Source organism: Lissotriton helveticus, chromosome 2_1 (genome assembly GCF_964261635.1).
Source record: "Lissotriton helveticus chromosome 2_1, aLisHel1.1, whole genome shotgun sequence".
Classification (NCBI taxonomy): Eukaryota; Metazoa; Chordata; class Amphibia; order Caudata; family Salamandridae; genus Lissotriton; species Lissotriton helveticus.
The window spans coordinates 1,193,693,071-1,193,713,495 of NC_136059.1; the positions used below are offsets into that span (position 1 = coordinate 1,193,693,071).

A 20,425-nucleotide genomic window follows, 5' to 3' on the forward strand; every position below is an offset into this window, starting at 1 on the left:
TGTAATTGCACCTGAATGATGTAACAACCTGAGTCTTGTCCTCCCAGATGCCACAGTGACCACAGTCCCTTAAGGACGTCTTACACACCAAAGCTCTTCTAACGTAGGGCCTGAAAAAATATGATCAGTTCACCACCATCCTGATGTAACTTCAATGCCATCGCTCGCTGGCCTGAACCATCCTCAAAACCATCTGAACTGTTTACAAAATAATCACAGTTCACATCCAAGCCTATCTGGCTGACAAGCTCCCCATCTCTGGAAGCACTTGTCACTCCTGCAGTCATACACCAGAATGGAGACAAAAAACACATAAAACTTAAATACAAGGCAACAAGCTTTTTTCATCTATGCACCCAGGGTGTGGAATAATATCCCAGTATCCATCAGGGCTGCTTCAGACCTGCTCCAAGACAGGAAAGAGTTGATAACTCAGCTCTTTAAAGAACACTACAACACAATGCATTTTCAGTCCACAAACCACCTGTCTCTTCTATCGCTTGTTGACTGTAACCCTGTCTTTCACCATGTTCTATATAAATATTGCATACAAAATGTTTTTAGATTGTAACAGGTGTAAACAAAGCTGTGCTCCACAAACAGGCAGCATCCACTGAGAGTTCCCTCTGAAGAGAAATCTCGTGCAGGATTGTAGACTCGGTGTCCTGATGGTTTCAAGATGAAAGAAGGATACTTAATATACTTAGTTATCCAAAAGTAGCTAAATAAACCGCTGGGGCATTTCCAAGTTGATTATTTGGTTTTCCACGTGTTAGGAGACGCTGTAACTCAGCAGGGCAGTGCTATCAGGAACAGACAGGCTGGCGTCTAGGTAACTACGTCCAAGCCACACAAAATCGCCAATCGCTTCAAAAAGGTTTTAAATGCGCGCAGCGGCAGTCTGTTAGGCAAACCCAGCCTCAGCCTTGCACCTTTTCAAATGTTAAGAGCCCACACTGCACTCCATCCCTCAGATATTCAGGAAGGCATGTTGCAATTGCAAGAGAGTGTTTGTTAACTCTTCAGATTCATTCCTCTAAGTTGTGATGCAGTTGTTCGAAGTTTCTTCCCCTTCCATTTAGGACCTGCGACCTGGGAAGAGCTGTCTAATACGCGGTGAGCAGTAACAAAATGCGGGGGTGCCCCACGTGTTGCCAGACAGTGCCTGTACACAATTCAGGTCCCAATTCCCCGCTCCTCCTCCTCGGCTACACCGTGTACGTAATGCAGGAATCCGTGGGATGGGTGTGGGCAGGGCACCGCCGCACTGGAGAGAGCTGGGCGTTCTTCTGGGCTCTTGGACGCGCCCGGGGGTGTGAGGCGCGGGTTACTTACCACCAGAAGACAGTAAAAGCCGGCGGGCGCCGCACGTGACCACGGCGAGAGTTTATCTGCCGTGGGCTCCGCAGCAGGAGGCAGAGACTGCAGGAGGCGCCAGACAGAGGTGAGCTGAAGTGCCCCGCGCAGGGCACACCTGCTGCTGCTACTGCATCTGGAGGCAGGCACCTGACATCCCAAGTGTGGAGTGGGAGGGAAGGCGAGACTAAAAACTCAGACGATAGGGAACGAAGAAACCTAAAACTGAAGGAAGCAGATGAAGGGGGAGGAAATAAAGAAGGGAACGAGGCGGGATAAGAAAGAGGGAATGATTTGTAGGGAAAAAAATGGGGAACCTAAAATTTAAGAAAGCAGGGAAAGGAAGGGGTAATGATGTAACGAATTAAAGGAATAAGAAGGAAATAATTGAGAACTGTTTTGAGGAAGAAGAGGGAGGATGGAGTGAAGAAAGTAAAAATGAATGAATAGTTAAATAAACAAAAACAAAAATCAAAGAAAAACAAGGAAAGAGAAATATGAAGGAAGACAAAATACGACAAAGGTGACTGAGGGAAATAGGTATCGAATAAAACAAGAGGAAAGTAGAAATATTAATATTGTATGAAAATCGGAAACAAAAAAGAAAAGACGGAGGAAGAATAAAAAATGCTAGGAAGGGAGATGCGCGCGAACAGGAGTGCGAAAACGGGGGGTTGAAAAGGAAAAATCTCCAGGGAGTATACCAAGTGGCAAGAAAGCATAATCTATAATAATTTAAGCAAAACAATGTAGACAGAAAATAGGAGGTGCGGGAAAACAACAGAATCTATCTATATAAGGGAAACAAGCACTGTCAAATAAAGACAAGAACAATTGAAAACCTTAATTTTATTAAAATAAAAGTCGTCATTAGATGTGGAGGAAAGAAAACTAGACACGTTATAGTTAAAAAAACTAGAAACCACAAAAGGGAGAGAAATAAAGGAGGGTAGACAAAGAAAAGCTCGAACAAGAAAAGACGAACTGAAATCGGGCAACAATTAACAATAAAAAAAACAACGTACACTTGCTGAAGTGTACGTCAAAGATGAAACAAGCAAACAGAAACATCAGAAACAAAAGTAGGAGTTAAAATGGGGACCGAAGCATGCCAGAAACAAAAGTAGGAGTTAAAATCGGGACCGAAGCATGCTTTCTTCCAATATAAATAAACAATAAAACACAGGGTGGTGCTGTCAAAATAGGTATGTGAGCACAGGCAAACAAGTGGCAATTTAGCGATTGCCAGTGAGACGGCACGCCCGAGGCGAGTGGCCTGATTTCCTTTGGAATCCTTTTATCGACTATTGTGCAGACGTCGCAACTTAACTAACGCCCCTTATCTTCTTTTCCTTGTCTTTCGCAGTCTCCCTTGGGCACATCCGGCATCGGGGAAGCACCAAGCTTGTCCCGCACTCCACGGCGGCCCCGACCACAGACGTCCGAGTGTGGCTAAAGGCCAAAGCAGCCTGTTTGTTTTGACTTTTGCAGTGGGGAGTTCGCCAGGACTCCGCGTCTTTCCCGTGTCAGTGTGCTTGTTGTTCTGCAGCTGGGAAGCAGCTCGCTGCCCCCATGGCTGGAAGGCTGCCCTTGCACCGGTGGGTGCTGCTGGCCGCGGGGCTGAGCGTGGCGCGCGGCCAGGGCGCGGGTGGCAGCGCGCAGGCGCCGGAGGAGCTCTTCGTGCAGGACTCGCTGCAGCTCTACGGGCAGCAGGGGGCGCTGTCCGCGGCCAGACTCAGCACCGTGCTGGACACCCTGGGTACCCGGCGGGCGGCCAGTGCGCACCACCAGCTGCACTACAATGAGGTAAGGTGAACCGGGCAGGGAGGAGGGGCGGATACACAAACTGTTTACATTTATTTATTTATTGTATTTATTTAATGCATTTTTAGAAAGCGCGGACTTTACCCGAAGGTGTCAAAGCACTGTACAATAGAAACAGTTACATTACATGAGAGAACTGTTACAAGAATGGAACAACCAAAAATAGCAGGCCATAGAATCAAAACAACGCAGGCAAAAGGAACACAATATCAAGACACAGCAAGCACAGAATGTACAAGAAAAAATATAAATATATATGACAAATTTACAATGACTAAAGAACTTCCTGGCGAAAAATAGCAGGCCATAGAATCAAAACAACGCAGGCAAAAGGAACACAATATCAAGCACAGAATGTACAAACAAAAATATAAATATATATGACAAATTCACAATGACTAAAGAACTTCCTGGCGGGGTCTGAGAAGGAGGGAATTAGTTCTGAAAGTGTCTTTTGATTATGAGAGATTTGAGGTCCGCTTTGAAGATCTGGATGGAGGTGATGGCACGGAGCGAAGGAGGAAGCGAGTTCCAAATTCTCACAGATTCTCATAGCATGCTCTTTTAAAAGAAACAAGGTGGAATCACTCCTTTCCCATCCTCAGAATAGCCAATAGTGGTGAAATGAGGAGCTTCTTAAAAGTAAATGTCGCGTTAAAAAGTAAACGTAAATGACAGCGAAATGTGAAAGTAAAGAGTACTTTAAGAGAAACGAAGAACTTGTATGGAATTCTAAACACCCAGAGCATTTTAATTTACATAGCTCCCGTTTGCTCGGCTCTAGGAACACATTACCCCCCTATATACTTCCCAGCAACTCATCGCTCTTAAGGTGGACAAGTCCCATACATATTATTTTAATAGAAAATGCATTTATTTGTCTAGTAGTGTGCAAGTATGCCATGGGCCCTGGTGGTCCCAGCAAGGAGAATGACCCATTTGACAGCTGTTAAAATTGTGAAATACGGATAGTAGAAAGAACTATTTATACTTTATACTATCCGATACCCAGGTCCTTGGACTTTTTTTCTGGGTCAAACCCCATTTTCTTAATGGAAATTGTGAAATACAGCAATTTACATTGTTCAATTGGCCCATCAGGGCTCTAGGGGCCCGGTGCCACTGCACCTGATGCACCAAATAGTAGCTACACCCCAGTATTTGTCCATTATGTTTACAGAGCGCGAGGGACGCTGAAGTGGCTTTGGCGCACGTGCTTTCTTGTCAGCTACAGGCGTTTAAGGCAGAGCTTTTAAATAGCCACAGGGGGTGTAATCCTGGGAAGAAGCAGTGGAGTTTACCTTCATTCATTTATTAAAACGGCGACAGATCTATCCAGGCATGATTACGGAACAGAGGTAGTGCTATACAGTAGCCAACAGCCCCCCACACTTATGTAAATTGCACAGTTAACAAAAATAGGTTTTTTTCGTTTCCATACACACACATTTGAACCAAAATTTCACAGGGCACATTGATGATTCGAGCATATCAAACTAAAGGACTTTCAGATGGAAGTGCAGAGAACCGATGCTTACTTACTTGAGCATAGTTATTGCGGAATTTACATGTTGATGCTGCTATGTTTTCTTTTTTCCTGTTGTGAAACTTTGAAGTCAGTGCCCCTCTACCCTGGGGGTTACTTTAAAGTGCAGTTGAAAGATCACAAGGTCTTCGATGGTTGACATGGAGACAAAGCAGCAGGGGATTTGGAATTTCCCAGGTGTGTGGGGTCTGGCTTGTGCTGCACAGTGTGAGCAAATAGCTGGCATCCGGCATTTGAACACAGATTAAGATTCTTGGCCCGCGGCGGCAAGTGATGGCAACAATCCTGTTGCTGCGCTGGTTCTTACTTGACATTTGTACAGTGCACTGTGAACACTTGTATGACCTCGTAGAGCTAAGCCACTTTCATTTTGTTGCAGAGGAAAGAATGCATTGCGGTTGAATGTGTGTGTGCGCTTTCAGAGTGATCTCTGAGGAAAGTGTTCAGTGCCATGCTTGGGTTGCGGGGCTCTGAACCCAGGCATGCATATGTTTAAACGTGTGATGGAAGACTAGCACATTTCTATATCAGCTGACGTGTTATTACAAGATTTCTGTCACTAAGGCCATGTGTGTGTGTGTGTGTGCACACGCGCTCCTACTGAGTGATCTCTGAGGAAAGTGTTCAGTGTCATGCTTGGGTTTCGGGGTTCTCCAGACATGCATATGTTAGAAGAGTGTGATGGAAGAGTAGCACATTTCTATCTCAGCTGAAGTGTTATTACAAGATTTCTGTCACTAAGGCCATGTGTGTGTGTGTGTGTGCACACGCGCTCCTACTGAGTGATCTCTGAGGAAAGTGTTCAGTGTCATGCTTGGGTTGCGGGGCTCTGAACCCAGGCATGCATATGTTTAAACGTGTGATGGAAGACTAGCACATTTCTATATCAGCTGACGTGTTATTACAAGATTTCTGTCACTAAGGCCATGTGTGTGTGTGTGTGTGCGCGCACACGTGCCTACAGAGTGATCTCTGAGGAAAGTGTTCAGTGTCATGCTTGGGATTCGGGGTTCTGGACCCAGGCATGCATATGTTAGTAAGAAGAAGCATGTGATGGAAGAGTAACAGATTTCTATCTCAGCTGAAGTGTTATTACAAGATTTCTGTCCCTAAGGCCATGTTGTTTTCTGCTATCCTTGAAACGTGGAGTCGACGGGGCAGCCTGCTGTGGGTGATGACCGTTATTTCATAGATGTCTTATTTCTTGCTTATGTAATAAAGAGGATAAGTCTAGGACTCTGGCTAGGTGCAGATGCTCATGGTGAAGATACTCGCCACAAAGGTAATTTGTTGACTACTGCGCTGCAGGTTGGCAAATATTGCAGACCGAACTGTCTTACCTGAGTTCGATGTGGTAACGCGATGCCGGTATAGTAGTGCTCACATACATAACTTTAGGCAAAAACATTAAATATTTGCTGAGGCATTTGAGACTTTGTTGAATTAGATACAAATGTGAGGTGGTAGGTTCTAAAATATCAAATCCTCTGACTATCTTCAGGGTTTGGTGGGTGGGTAATGTTTGCGGTATATAAAATCACATTAAATAAGTAAATAAATAAACATGAGAATTCCACTGATGAACAAGGAAGTGCTACAGGATGGTTGACAGATGTTGCGGTCAGAGTGGTTTTGTATTGTGAAGAAAGGATTTCGTGGCTCTAGGGAGGCATGCACAGTATTGGAAAGGCCATGGAGGAAAAAGATGTTGCTGGTCTATGATGCCATGGGGATTGTTTGAGTGAAATGTTAATACAAACAATGTTTGGATGTTTTCAGCCGAAACACAGACACAAGTAAAGGCTGGGGTTTTGATCCCAATCACAGCCTGATGTAATGGTTTAGCGAAGAATCAGAACTGGGCTCTAGTGAGTCGTAGATGAAGATGAGCATCCATACCTAAGAGTGCTACTGAGATGTCTTATGAGATAGAGTATGTCCTCTGCCCTCTTTGCCACATGTGAAGTATAACTAATCTACAGTGTACATGTTTATTGTGACAAGAAAATGCGAGCTACAGACAAGGTATTGCATTTTTCAAGAATTTTACTACCAGGTCTTAGAAGTCCCACATAAGGTGTTTTAGTATTAAGTACATACTTTAAAGAATCTAGCCTTCTCCAAATATTTTGCACACAATGGGTCAGATTCATAAAAACGTTGTCGTGAGTAGATGATACTTTCTCTTGTGGTACTCCTGACTTTCAACCAAAGTTCAGGAGTATGCAAGAAGTACTCCTGACTTAATCATACAATTAAGCAGTAAGCCAATAGTAAGCCATAGCAGAATCCTTGCGAATTGGTCCCAGTACCGACACCGTTGCACACGTACAATCTTCCTGAGCTGTGCATTAAGGCTTCTGATTACATTGGAGTTATGGAGCAGTGGTCTATTATTGGTTGAGGTCTGAGGCAAACATTTTCATTTCTCATATTTTAAAATTTAAGATTATTGTCTCCAAAGCGGATGGATCATTGCCTGTGAGATTCTTTGTGATTGGCCCGTTGAGTTGATTTGTGGTGGGTCAGATAAGGGGATTCTGTAGGTAAGATGCACTTTTGCACCTGAGAAAATCGTAAGTCGGAGAGAAGGTAAATTAAGTTTTGAGTCAAATGGTGGCTGTTCTTTGCAGTGGGCTTGTTGGGTGGCCCAAGCAATCAGTGGTGCTGAACTGCACTGATCCATTGTAGTGTGTGGTGTTAACAAATGTATTATCTGAGATGTAGAAGTGAGGGTTAGGCAGCCATTTTTTTTCCAGAGGAGGACATCATTTTCCTCAGAGGAATATTACATGGAACTTAGTTACATTACTTTACTCCCCTGCTCTGCCAAGCTAGGTACAAGTGCACTATGTCTGGGGTATAGCGATGAGTCAGAACAACGGCTTATCAGGTCACCTAAAACACATGGAGCAGTGAAATTGGCACAAGGTGGTTGGTTCCATGTTGGGTTAGCTTTCTCTTTGTTCGATGGTCTTCTCAGAGGGCGGAGTGGCTTGCTGTAAGGCTGTTTGATTCAGCTAGAGGTGATCAATTCTAAAATTGGGAGTTTGGGTCTCCAGTCTGGTGCGTCACAAGGCACGGTGGGGACAGTTTAACTCTCCAATCCCCACTGAATCACAACTCCTTTCTTGTCTGGAAAGTCCAGCATTCAGCAGCTTGTTGTAGTTAAGTGAATATATTGTTCTAAACTTTCACAACCATGTGTTGTGTATACATCAAGTTAGAGGACGGGTACTGCATAAAATCTGAACCCTAAAGTTTTTCTAGGATTCATGAGAATTTATTGACTTAATTGCAAAAATAATGAAAGCAAACTTTGCAGTTTAATGGGTGTACATTTAATTCAATATTACACCACCTCTATTAAAAACACAAAGGTATTTTTTCCTAAAAGGCAAACAAAAGTACCTAATTTTCATGACAAAAGGAAGTGGATTTTTTACTAACCAGTTATGTTCTTTAATAGATACGTGTCTTAAAATATCTTATGAGCCATCAGTTAAATAGGTCAGCACAAGAGTATGTGTTCCATAGTACCAGTATCTAAGCTTCAATATAAATATGCACTTTGATCATTTGGCAGTCTCTTGAAAATTCCTAGAAAGTATGATATAATAAATAGTCTACGTCAAGTTTATAGCTGCCTTTCCTATCTTGAGATTACCAACTTCAGCTACGTGTCTACCTACATTTGTGCCTAAACCCATTTTTAAAAACAATGTAGCTTCCTACATGAGAAAGAGGATGTATTTTTAATATTGCCACGCCAACTGCATTACACATCCTTAACTAAACAAATCATCCTGCATAAAAATGCATAGTTACCGACAGTTGCAAAATCCAGTGGCATGGAGAGCACAACACTGGATCCAAACTGGGGTGGCGTAGTGGGCAAAAGAACGATGGATTCAACCCAGATCTTTTGACTGAGGGAGAATGTTTGCATTGTCAGCATTCCGTCCATCATTTGTTTGCTGTAGTTACTGACAGTGCCTATATAATAACTGAATAATAGATGGTCGCCATAACATCATATCCTCTTTCCTCACATGCCACAATAATTGTAATTTTTTTTAAATACAGGTTGAATATTTTCGTTGTGCATATATATTTCAAATATATGTGAAAGTTTTCACTGAACCAGTGTATTCTAAGACATGCATGTAATGTGAAACATTTTGATACTTCTTCCACGGAATGTTTTCTTTTTATTGTCCTTTGGAATACATTTGACTTTGATACAAATTCACACAAACATTACATTTTATTCTCTGAGCAACTGTTAATGATTCAGTGAGATATGTGGTACACAGTGGCGTAGAGAGCCCATTCACTAGCCTCTTTCTGATAATCTGTGTTGATGAGGCATTTATTGAGAGATAAAAAGGTGAATTTTATGAAAATAATAAGTAGGATGTCTTATTGCACACAGATATATCTCAGCTCTCCAGCGACATTTTGCAATCAATTCATATCACTGCAGATTGTACACCCTATTCAGTGCCCTCTTTATTCTTCTACATGCCATTGTAGGTAGATGTAAAACAGGTGATTGCGCGCAGTTTTTTTTAATAACCTTTATTTTTATTTTGCAATAACATAACAGGTGTATTTGTAAAGTGCACGATTACCCAAGGGTGTCCTAGCGCTGAATAACAGATGTTTGTTGTTACCCAACTCAATGGTACTCATTTTATTGACCTCAAATGGATGAAAGGCTGAGTGGACCGGCCGGTGTTTGAACCTGTGACCATGAGGTCGAACACAGGCCCCTGCAGTGGCTGCGTTAGTCCACTGACCCACCAGACCTGGCTACAATGGGTGCACATTGTCGGCATGTGGGCAGTGAGAGACCTATCACAGCAGTTCACACAATGGAAAAAAAAGCAGTCAGCTTCCAATCATACATAGTTTCAAAACCCGAGGCCTGGGGATGGTTCCCTCATGGTATGCCCTATTGAGCCTGTTCCGACCCACTGCTGGCCAATTCTGAACCATTCTATTCACTCCCAGCCCCTTCTGATGGAGATGGCGCTCAGTTACCGTTGTCTATTATGATCTCCTTTTCTAAGCCTAAAATCCAGCAGTAAGTATTAGTTACAGCACAACAGCCAGTGTCACTATATTAATGCCTGGGATAAAAGACTAAAAGGTGAGCTATATTAAGTCTATATCTAAGCAGATAAAATCGCAGATGGTTACGTGGTAGAGTCTAAAGGTAGGGCTCTATACGATCTCTTGTTACTGGCAATTGATGGTCAACTACGCTTTTTTTTACTAAGACCTTGAAGTTCCCTTCATGGAGAGAAATTCGGCTTTTAGATGTTTTTTGAGTAAAAAGGTAATATTGCGTTGTCTATGAAAGTATTCAGGCCTCCCAAGCACCAAATTGTTCCTTAATATACCTTAGCCACAGTATGCGACGAACATAATCAAGCTGTAAGCAGTTAGTGATTACATCCTGAATAAGGAGAGTTTCTTCCTTGGACAAGATAGAGTGCCACAGCATAAGTTGTGCTAACAACGCTGAGCTCTATGTATGGTAGGCCGAATTCTGCATGAGAAGCGTAAGCAGACACATTAGTGGGAACAGATAATAATCTCCTCAAAATCGGATTCTCACTGGTCTGCAGGTGCGAAGTGTTGGTGTTTCCCCATATTCCTGCACTATAAATACAGACAGAACAATAGTGAGTGTGCCTTATAGATATTAACCATTACATCCAGGGGCTTAGAGCATAACTTGCCCGCAAATCTAATGGTTGCCTCTGTCATTTTGTCAAACTGGGGTTTCCTAATCTTCATAAGCTGTGTCCAGGTACATTTACAGTCCAAAGGTACCACCAGGTACGCAAAGGATGGAACACATAAAAGTTTAGCACCATTAATAAAATGGGATTTCAGGTTCTTCGGAGCGCCTCCACAGATTATAGTGTGATTTAGCAATGGTATGCAGACAAAATATCGAAACCAAAATATCATCATACCAAAATATTGTGTCTAAAATGTCATGATATATAAATATTGTCTGCAAAAATAACGTTGAGTGGGCCTATGGTTACTGCGCTCCTTAGTACATTAGCCATTTGAGGTGCCCATAAATCAACGTTATCGCAGAAAAGATCAATTGATAACCCATCCGGACCAGGGGCCATATTTCTTGCACTGCATTTTATTGCAGCTCTACCCTCCTCTAAGTTAATCAGTGCGAACTCCAAGGTGTCTCATTGATGATTGTCCACTATAAGATCAAGATGACTGTCTGGAGCAGTGCTAGTGTCATAGACTTTGGAAAAGTACTCCACCCACTTAAATTGTGGGATAGTGAAATACAGAGTTGTATTGTGGCTTTCTCCCCCAAAAAATGGACATTTATCGTTTTCCAAAAGAGATGGTTGTCATTCTTTGAGCTGGCCACATGAAGCTGTTCCCGTTTATCCCGCCTTATAGCGGACTCCCTTTTACTTATAGTCTGTTTATAGTTCCATCTACATAAGTTTACTTCCCCTAGCTCCCTGTTCAACCGCTTCAGGACAAGAATAAGATTTCTATGCACCTGTGGAAAGGCCCCATCAAACCACTTATGAGTGGGGGAGTCCCTGCCGGTATTCACAGGCATTAGTAAATCAGATACAGTACTGCAGATCTCATTCCATTCCTTCAGAATACACAAATGAGCTATTTCATCTGCCAAGCACACCATCAACTGTTTCCCTTTTACGGCTACAACGTCGGCTAGGAGGTGCTTTTGGTCCACCGTTATCCATTTACGATACATACCCCTATTATGGTTGGCTTCAATTGGTAAAATAGAAAATGCTGGAGAGGATTGTACATAACGCACAGTCAGAGAACAAGCCATAGGATTATGGTCACTCAGACAATTATCAATAATCGTGAAGTCAGCATATATCTATACTGCTCTGAAAAGACAATAAATCAATTAAGCTGCCAGATCCTTTGCCAGTTATTGTAATTTGTTTGTGTATTGGTGCAGCAGTGAACTCAAGTGAAAGTAAAAGAGAATGTTTTCTTAGCATTGAATTAAGAGTGTCACCACAAGTGCTGTGCTGAAAGTGGAAATAATCCCCATTATCACATCCCAGTGCACCCCAGACAGAGGTTCTAGAAATAGGACAACGCCTGCAGTTAAAATCTCCCCCAGATTACCTTTAAATCCCCTTTTAGGTTATTCAGATTCTTGCTGAGAGCTCGATCTAGGGAGTCTATTATTTCTGTATTGGAATGATTAAAAATATTATGATAAAAAATGTTAATAATAAAGATTCTCTTTGACTCAAGCTACACACATATGCTCTGAGGATGTGGTGAATCGAGGTTGGTTTTAAAAATCCGACTGTCTAATGCACTTGAACTCAAGATGAGTCATTCTAGAGTAAGCAGGGGCTGAAACTGAGACAAACCCATCAATGTGCATCGAATTGCATTCCCAATTCTCTTGTAGACAAACAATGTGACGATCACATTTATAAGATCGTTTCATCAAACCAGCCACATTCCAAAATAGGCCGTCAAGATCTGCCACAGATGCGACATTCTGTGAGATGATAGGTGTTGCAGATCAGGTTTGTATTGATAAGTCCACAGGCAGAATAGCAGAGTCAATTACTTATGTAGTGATGAAAGTGTTTGCATCATACTGAGAAAGTGCTGGTAGGACTGCCACCCCGTCCATCTTTTTCAATTTATCATGAATGCTAGAGACTGGGCGAACCCTACTTAAGTACAGCCGTCCCTTAGTTTCTAACGTGGGCTCTTTCCCTTTAGCTTGGGTTGCATTAGACCTTATGCCCATCAGGAGTGTCATGCAATGGACTCAGTCTTCCTGCTCAAGCGGTGTGAAACTATTGTAAGACGGGATAGTAAATGAATTACCCAAGGGAGCGGGGTACACAATGGGTCTGGGGAATACCATATTGGGTGGTTTATTAACATAAGCCAGGGGCAGTGTGAGGAGATCCTTCATAGGATAATCTATTTATTAAGGAGCCTACCATCTGGCTCCAATTCCTGTTTGAAATGGTAGCATATCATTCAAGTGTTTTTACTCATAATGAATCCTGCTGCAGCAATTAATATTTAAAGGAGCTTCGTCTGATAGGCTCCAACTCCAGATTGAAATGGAACCTGCCCCAGCTCCCTCTCAAAATATATTATTTACTTATTTATAAACTAATTGACAATTTGATGTAGCCGCTTCTGTACCAAAAGGTATTGGTGCACCTTAAGTATAAATAGGAACAGATACAGAAAGAACTTAGCATAATCAAAAGCAGTGACTTGCTTTCTGAGGTTGAGAAAGCATCAGGCTAGAATGCAATATGCACAAAGACCTTCGTAGACACTGGGTGTGTAATCTTCATCACGGACATTACAGCACCCCGTGACCATACAACGACTCCACTTAAAAGTCATAAGGCTCCAGGGGCCTCCTGTGACCTCCCACTGTAATGCGCTATAATTATATGAAATTGTTGTACCTTGCTAAAAACATGTAATGAGCTCACTGTAGTCTTTATCCAGGTCCCCGTTGAATGGCATTATGCACACATATGATGAGTTTCAGCTCCCCCAGTAGGTTCTTGAGGCCCATCATAGAGTATATTCCAACTCCCCATTGACATGCATCAGTGGTAAAGTGATTTTTCCTCTATTTACTTAAATATTTTAAAGAACATTGGGAAATGCAACAAGTGTGAGGGCGTGAGTAATGCATGCAGAATTAAGTCCACCTAACGCCTATGGACATTATGTACCTGTTTTGAGTTTCTTCCTACTGAAGCATGCTAATGACCCTGCACCAGTATGTGTCTCTTCCAAACGAGAGCATGTTTTACTCCATAGAGGCAACAGCATTCTTCCTGGTGGGTGGTAGTGTCCTCAACCTGGCTGGCATGCTGAGCAGGACTGAAGCCATTTAAGTGCATGGTACACACGATTTAGTTTGCCCCAAATAATTATTCACTGCTTCACCAAATGCATAAATAATGACTGACACATTAGAGGTTTCTTAGGAGCCTCCTGGTGGCGCTACCGAATGTTGGGGTGCCCGAACACAAACAGTATTCCCTCCCTGCCTCCCTCTCTCTCTCACACTCTTGAGGCCTCTTTTTCACCCCCGCTTTCTCTCATTGTAACAGTTTTCCCATCTGCGTCCTCCTTTTTTTCTGCCTTATTTGCCCCGTCTCGCTGCGAGCCAAAGATTGAAGATGAAAAAGCCTCCCAAAATGAGTGCAGTGTCTCCCACGTGCAAATTAAGCACCTGCAAAATTCACAACTTGACCAGCCGTTTTAGACTACGGAATGCTGCCACCGCAGTCGGGATTCGCCAATACAGATGCCATGCTGCGGCAGGCGTGTGTTTAGTTCACCTCATTTTCCTGGTGCTGTGCCACATTGGCATTGCACCTTTGAAAACGTGCTCTAAAAGCCTATCGATACAATACAAAGATACAAAGTGACTCACTGTTTCTACAAAGGTGGCTTACAGTTAAATAAACAAATAACAAGCACGACTGTAAAACTGGTGTTGCTTTTTTTCTTTCGAAAGGCTTTTTCCGCTAAGTATTCATGTTGCAGAAGAAAGCTACATCACCTGAAAGTTCAAAAGTCGTACAGACATCGTACTCTGGGGTGCAGCCATCCTCCCGGAAGGCGCTTTCCTATCAAGGACTTTACTTATATACAATGTGCACAAATATCACGAGCTCATTGTTTGTAGTCCTGTTCTACTGAAAGCAGAAACTCCTTGTGTAAACTCACCTCACATTTACATGACCTGTGGGCGGCCCTTATCTTATTTATTGTGTGATTTTTAGTTGAAGTATTTTGGGAAATAATCAGTGAGTAAGTTTAGATACCACAAATTACTCTGCATCAATTTATGCACTTTAAGCCGAGTAGCATCTGTGTATCATAACATGAAACACTCAAACTCTCACTTTGGACTCCAAGTTGTCCACAGAGTGGGTGCAAAACCACTGTTCCATTGTCCCGTAATTCCGGTACCCATGTGTCCGATTTCAGGGCTGTACAAACCAATTGTTTAGGGAAGAGCATGAGGCTCGTAGTATAAACAAACTCTTCAATGTATGCACATATAGCCTGGGGCAGCAGTTCAACTTTGAATGTGCTGGGCGAACAAAGTGTCCCACTGCTTACCAAAAACCAAAATAAAACAACCCCTCCCTCCAAAAGCCCAAAATGAAACAACAAGCATCATGCAACATAAAAATAAACAAAATCCCTACACTCACCTGCTTTACATTGACATTTTAAATAAATAACATTAGATTATTGGTACCTTCCCACGGGGCGCACTACTTTCTCGGAGCTCTTCCGCCATCTGTGGGGGGGTCGAAGAGCTCCCCTTACCAATCCAGAGGCTTCCCTAACCAATCCAGATGTTGCTCTCATGCTGTTAACCTGCATGAAAGAAGCACCAGGATTGGATGGAGCGGGTTGGATGGAAGCTCCTTCAGGCCCTGGAGGCCTGTGCTTGCTCTCCATCCAGCTGTTTAAGATATTTTGGGTAGGAGAGCTTCAAAGTGCGCATGTCAGGCTGGGCTTCGCAAGACAGACAGCCAAACTGACATGCGCACTTTGAAGTGTCATGCCTACCTCTGCCCCAGTCGTCAATGCTGGCTATCAGTATCAGAGGACACGCCCTTCATTTCCCTCATCTCAGGGGCAAGTTCATTTCATTGGCATTTTATTTTTCACATTTGCTACGCTTGGCTCGCAGCAGGTGGGGCGGCGATGCTCTTCTACCCTCAGGAAGAAACCGCTGCTGCATGTAAGGCTGATGTTGGGCTGGGCCGACTAAGTTGATGAATGCAGTGAGAAAAATGCACTTGTGGTAAAGAGTTCTATGCCATCTCTTTCCAATCAATAGTGGGAAGGTAATGGGCATGCATTTGCTAACATTATCACCCAAGACTAGAGCTAAATTTAGGGGCCTGCTCCCATCAAAAAATAACCTAGGCTCCCTAACCTGTCTTTAGGACATAAGTAACTTTGAGAAGCAGTCTGCACTAACAACTAGAACCACAGAAAGCCATGGAGGTTCCTACCAGTGAGTAGGTAAATACATTCGATATTGCCAATTAATAAAAATCATTGCAATAAACACAAGCATTAATACAATTTACCATCTAGCATATGATAAATAATGACAGTAACTTCATTAAAACGTATAAAAGAACACAGCAAAATGAGCGACTGTGAATTAAGTTGAAATCAATTATTTACATTTAATAGTAGCTTCATAGAATTCGTAATATTTGTAAAGCGACCAAGGTTGCTACTCGCTGGGGACAATCATACATTTTAATTGAAAGGGCCAGTGTTTGCTGTGTGAGCTGCCATTTTACTTGAAGCATAAGCCTGGTGGCCTTGCAAGGAAGCTGAATACTGTGACCGTTCAAGAGAGCCATCACTGCAGGGCGGCAGGACTAATCTGAAGGTCCCTCAAAGCTGGGTATTACATATTCCATCCTTGGCTATGGCCACATAGAAGATCCGTTTAACTCAAAGGGAAATCCCTGGACTACATACACTTTTCTCCAGATGCTTATCTCTCATGCACATCAATCATTGAAGCAACACAGTTTTCATTATATATCAAGCCCACACAAAAATATGACGTTTACACTCTTCGTGTTTTATTAAGGTAATTCTTCTTAAGTTAAAATTCAGAGCACTGTCTGAAAGGCATCATTAAAAACATATATAATTTTATCAAATTTGAACAAATTAATTGCAGTGTTACAAAAAAATATACAATATTAAAAAGACAATTTTTTTTTTAAAGTTATGACCATTCAATAACCACAGTTTCAAAATGCATAATAAATCATAAAAACCAGGAAACAACCCCTCCAACATGTAGCTGAAAAGTATTCCCTACTACTGTATTATCCTAACCCAATATCCTCATACAATTTTCACAAAAAGAGATAAAGATCACAGTATCCAAAATCAAGGTATATCTGCTATCTGGTTGGGGTTCTGTTGGGTTCTATTTATCTGTGCGTCGACGCGTTTCGGTGTTCTTTCACTGATATTTTAACACCTTCTTCAGGACAGCAAAATTCATGGGGTTCATCGTTTATACATATCCTTTTTATATCAAGGGGAAGGATAACAATGTTTGAGTTCCTTCTTGCACTTTTTCTTCATCGATCTATGTTAGGCTAATGCTTTCCGATTTGGATAGATCTCCCTTTTTTGATTCAGGGCAGCATTCGCTCAATCGAGGACCATGACTGTCAGGTCTATTGCGCTCCTCTCTCTCCTCTCGTATATTTATAATTCACCTTTTAGCGCCTTGACCGGATGAGGTGTCACTCTCTATTCTTCCATTGATATTTCACATAGAAGATCCGGCCAAGACTGCTTCCAAGTGGTACCAGGTTTTTGATGGACAAGCTCCCAATATGGAATGTTGAATGTGGTTGTGGGCTCCAAGAAGTATAGGAGTGCAGAACTGTCCATGCATGCCTTTTCTGGGCAAACTCTGTCTTATCAATGGTCCAACATTGTAGCTTAGCAGCCTTGTTGGTGATCTTTTTGAAGGCAATGAAGTTCAGTTTTGAATTCCTGCATTATCTAGATTTCAGTTGTTTAAGGCCTGCTGAAGGACCACTGACCACAATTTTTTGATTAGGCTGCCTCCTCATTTCTGACCAACACGATGTGGCCAGTGAAGCCTGTGGAGCTTCTCTAAGCTTCCAACAAAGTTTGATAACAGTGCCTGTTTGACCGGGTTTTGATGGAACAGGGCAAATTCCAGTCTCACCTGTGATTGGAATATATATAGCGGAAGCCAGAAGATGCGTTTATACAGGGTCGATTCAAGCTGATTTATTGTTGTTGCATCACTCCCCTTTAACAATTCGGAACCGTATGTGAGTGATGGGAGGAACGTTGCCCTAATTACCTCTAGCAGATAGTGCTGTGATGTGCTACCAATCGTTTTTTGCAGTAGTTTAAATGCACACCATAGTTTGTTAACAAGGGCTCTTCTTTGGTTTAGGTGCTCTCTGAATACTAATTGGGCATCTATTACGGCACATAAATAGTTGTATATTTTAACCAGGTCTAAGGGTTTTCCGGCATCTTTCCACTTGAAACTAGGATGGTTGCACCTGGAGTTGGTTGAAAAGCATATCACTTTTATGTTGTTATTATTTAATACCATCCTTAACATTTGGGTGCATTGTACCAAGTGGGTAATTAAACGCTGTAGGCCAATCAGGGTTTGGTTTAGTAGAACAATGTAATCAGCATATTGGAGACATCTGAGTGGTTCATCTGCTAGTTAGGAGGATCGCTTGCCACTTCCGATAGTTGACTGCCAAGACTGACCATGTACATTTTAAATTGGCATGGGGACTTGCACGCACACCGTTTAATGGCCATTACTGATTTCAACTTGGTCCCAAGTATCTGAGTACAGATTGATCATGGCCTCTAGTAGCTTTGGTGGTACTCTCCAGCTGTCCATTTTAGCCCAAAGACAGTCCCTCGGTACCTTGTCAAATGCTGCTTTCCGATCCACAAATCAGATGTAGATTTTTGAGCTTTTGGCTTTGTACTTTTCAACGAGGAGGCTAAGAGGTTAGTCATTTATTCATGCCTGCCCTGAAGCCTGTGTGCATTTTCAGGATGATATTTGCAGAAGAAACCCAGACTTCCAACTCAACTAAAAGATTAGAGGCGCAGATCTTTGCTTCAACATCAGTAAGAGCAATCAATCTATAGTTTGCTGGATTGGTCTGCAAGCTTGCCTTGGTGCACAGAAGCTAGACCCTAGGTGCTACGTTATATATATTGCGCTGGTGCGAGAGCAATCGGGCACCGTCGCATGGACGTCTCTTTCATGTTAGTCAGTGCAAATGTCTTTTTATTTAACACGTTGATGTGCTGCAAATGTCAGCACAAAACTACGTCAGTACGAGTGTAACATAGTATCGCAGAAGTGCTGGTTCAAAACTGAACTAGCATTGGTGCAATGTATGTAATCCTGCCAGGGCACAAGTCCTAAACAAGCATTTGCAATGCAATAGGTCTCGCATTTATAAATTACAGTGCCAATAGCTTAAACTTTCATAAATGCGAGACCTATTGCATTGCAAATGCTTGTTTTCAGAAGTAGTGATGTAGTAAACCAGACTGCCCTCATATGAGTGTTGTTAGTACTTGGAGTGAGTTTTGCTGAGATAAGAGCCATGGCCAAAGACAACGTTTGATGTTGTGTAGGATTAGATAGTACTGAGGACATGCATGTACCCAGGAAATCCATAATTGCCTCCACAGCAGGCCCTGCCCATGTAAGACATTTTAAATTAAAGGCCCTGGATGATGTTAGCAAGTCATTCGTATGAAGGGCCCTTGGTAGGCATGGCAGTAACTCCACATGCTGAGGAAGTTGATCGCTCTCTCGTCTAGCTGTTATGTCATAGCGGGTGATCCTTGAAAACAACTCAGAGTCTCCCAAGGTATAGTCCAGAATAACATTGGTTTTATGTAATAGCCTAGTAAAAACTGCCAGTTGGTCCTGGGGAAGACAGCCATTTAGAGTGTAACAACCAATATTTTCCAGAGCCGCAATGCATGATTTTCCATGTTGGTTGGTTTCGCTGTAAGTTGAAATTACTGCTGGCAGTGTTTGAATCAAATGTATTTAACACTCTTGAGGTGATGGTGGACTACTTTGCGGTACGTGCATATTAAAATCCCATGATAGTACCAGGCGTGCTTGCGAAATAGTATATTGTAGAGATTTAAGTAGAGCTATCAATGGCTCAGTTTTTCCATCTTTGCTCCTGTGACCCGGATGAATGTATAAATTGCAAATAAAGAGGCTAAAATGATTTTGTGTTGTGGAAATGACTGAGAGTTTGACATATTTAGTCGAAGGTAATCCCAGGTGGATATATGTGACCACTGAAGGTGGGTTCAAGTATTTATAGAAAGTATATATAGAAAGAACACCTGTGGCTCTTCTTACCTGTTTTGTTTTAGTTACTTTAAGAAGGACGTTAGTTGCTAGCCCTAGCCCATCCTATACCAGCCTAGATTCCTGGACTAGAGATCCACTTAAGACTCTTTCAGTCTTTCCATCTCTTAATATTGAAGATTTGGATTCTTTACTGAATAAAACTAAATCTGGTTCTCCGTTGGATCCCTGTCCACTGAAGGTGCTGAAGGAGTGTAGGGCCACCTTGCTACCTCCATTATTGGAGGTGATGAATGGTGCGATACTTCAGGGAATCTTCCCATTAGCCTGGAAAAAGGCTATAGTTAAGCCCCTACTTAAAAAGCCCACCCTGGACCCGAAAACACTCAAAAATTTTAGACCCATTTCCTTGTTGCCAGCTCCGGCTAAAATGTTGGAATCCCACCTCAATTTACATCTAAATACCTTTCTTGACTCCTCTGGGTTCCTGGACCAGTCCCAACATGGGTTCAGGAAACTCCACAGTACTGAGTCAGCACTCACGGTGGTGATGAATAACATTCGAGCTAAGGTGGACCAGGGACAGACCACATTGCTGGTCCTACTTGATCTGACGGCTGCATTTGATACCCTGTCTCCCTCGACTTTAACAGCTCGTCTGAGGGAGATAGGGGTACAGGGCCCAGCGCTTGGCCTCCTGTCCTCGTTTCTGG

At 42.5% G+C, this 20,425-nt stretch overlaps 1 protein-coding gene across 1 annotated transcript in view; it reads left to right on the forward strand.

Annotated features, from left to right (window-relative positions):
* The first annotated feature begins 1,323 nt into the window (after window positions 1-1,323).
* The window catches only part of SLC39A8 (solute carrier family 39 member 8), a 264,221-nt gene continuing 245,119 nt past the window's right edge, over window positions 1,324-20,425 (forward strand). Inside the window, exons 1-2 of the mRNA XM_078677474.1 lie at window positions 1,324-1,444; window positions 2,723-3,162. Of these exons, the coding sequence (XP_078533600.1) occupies window positions 2,929-3,162 (234 nt within the window). The 5' untranslated portion in view covers window positions 1,324-1,444; window positions 2,723-2,928. The remainder of the gene's footprint in view (window positions 1,445-2,722; window positions 3,163-20,425) is intronic.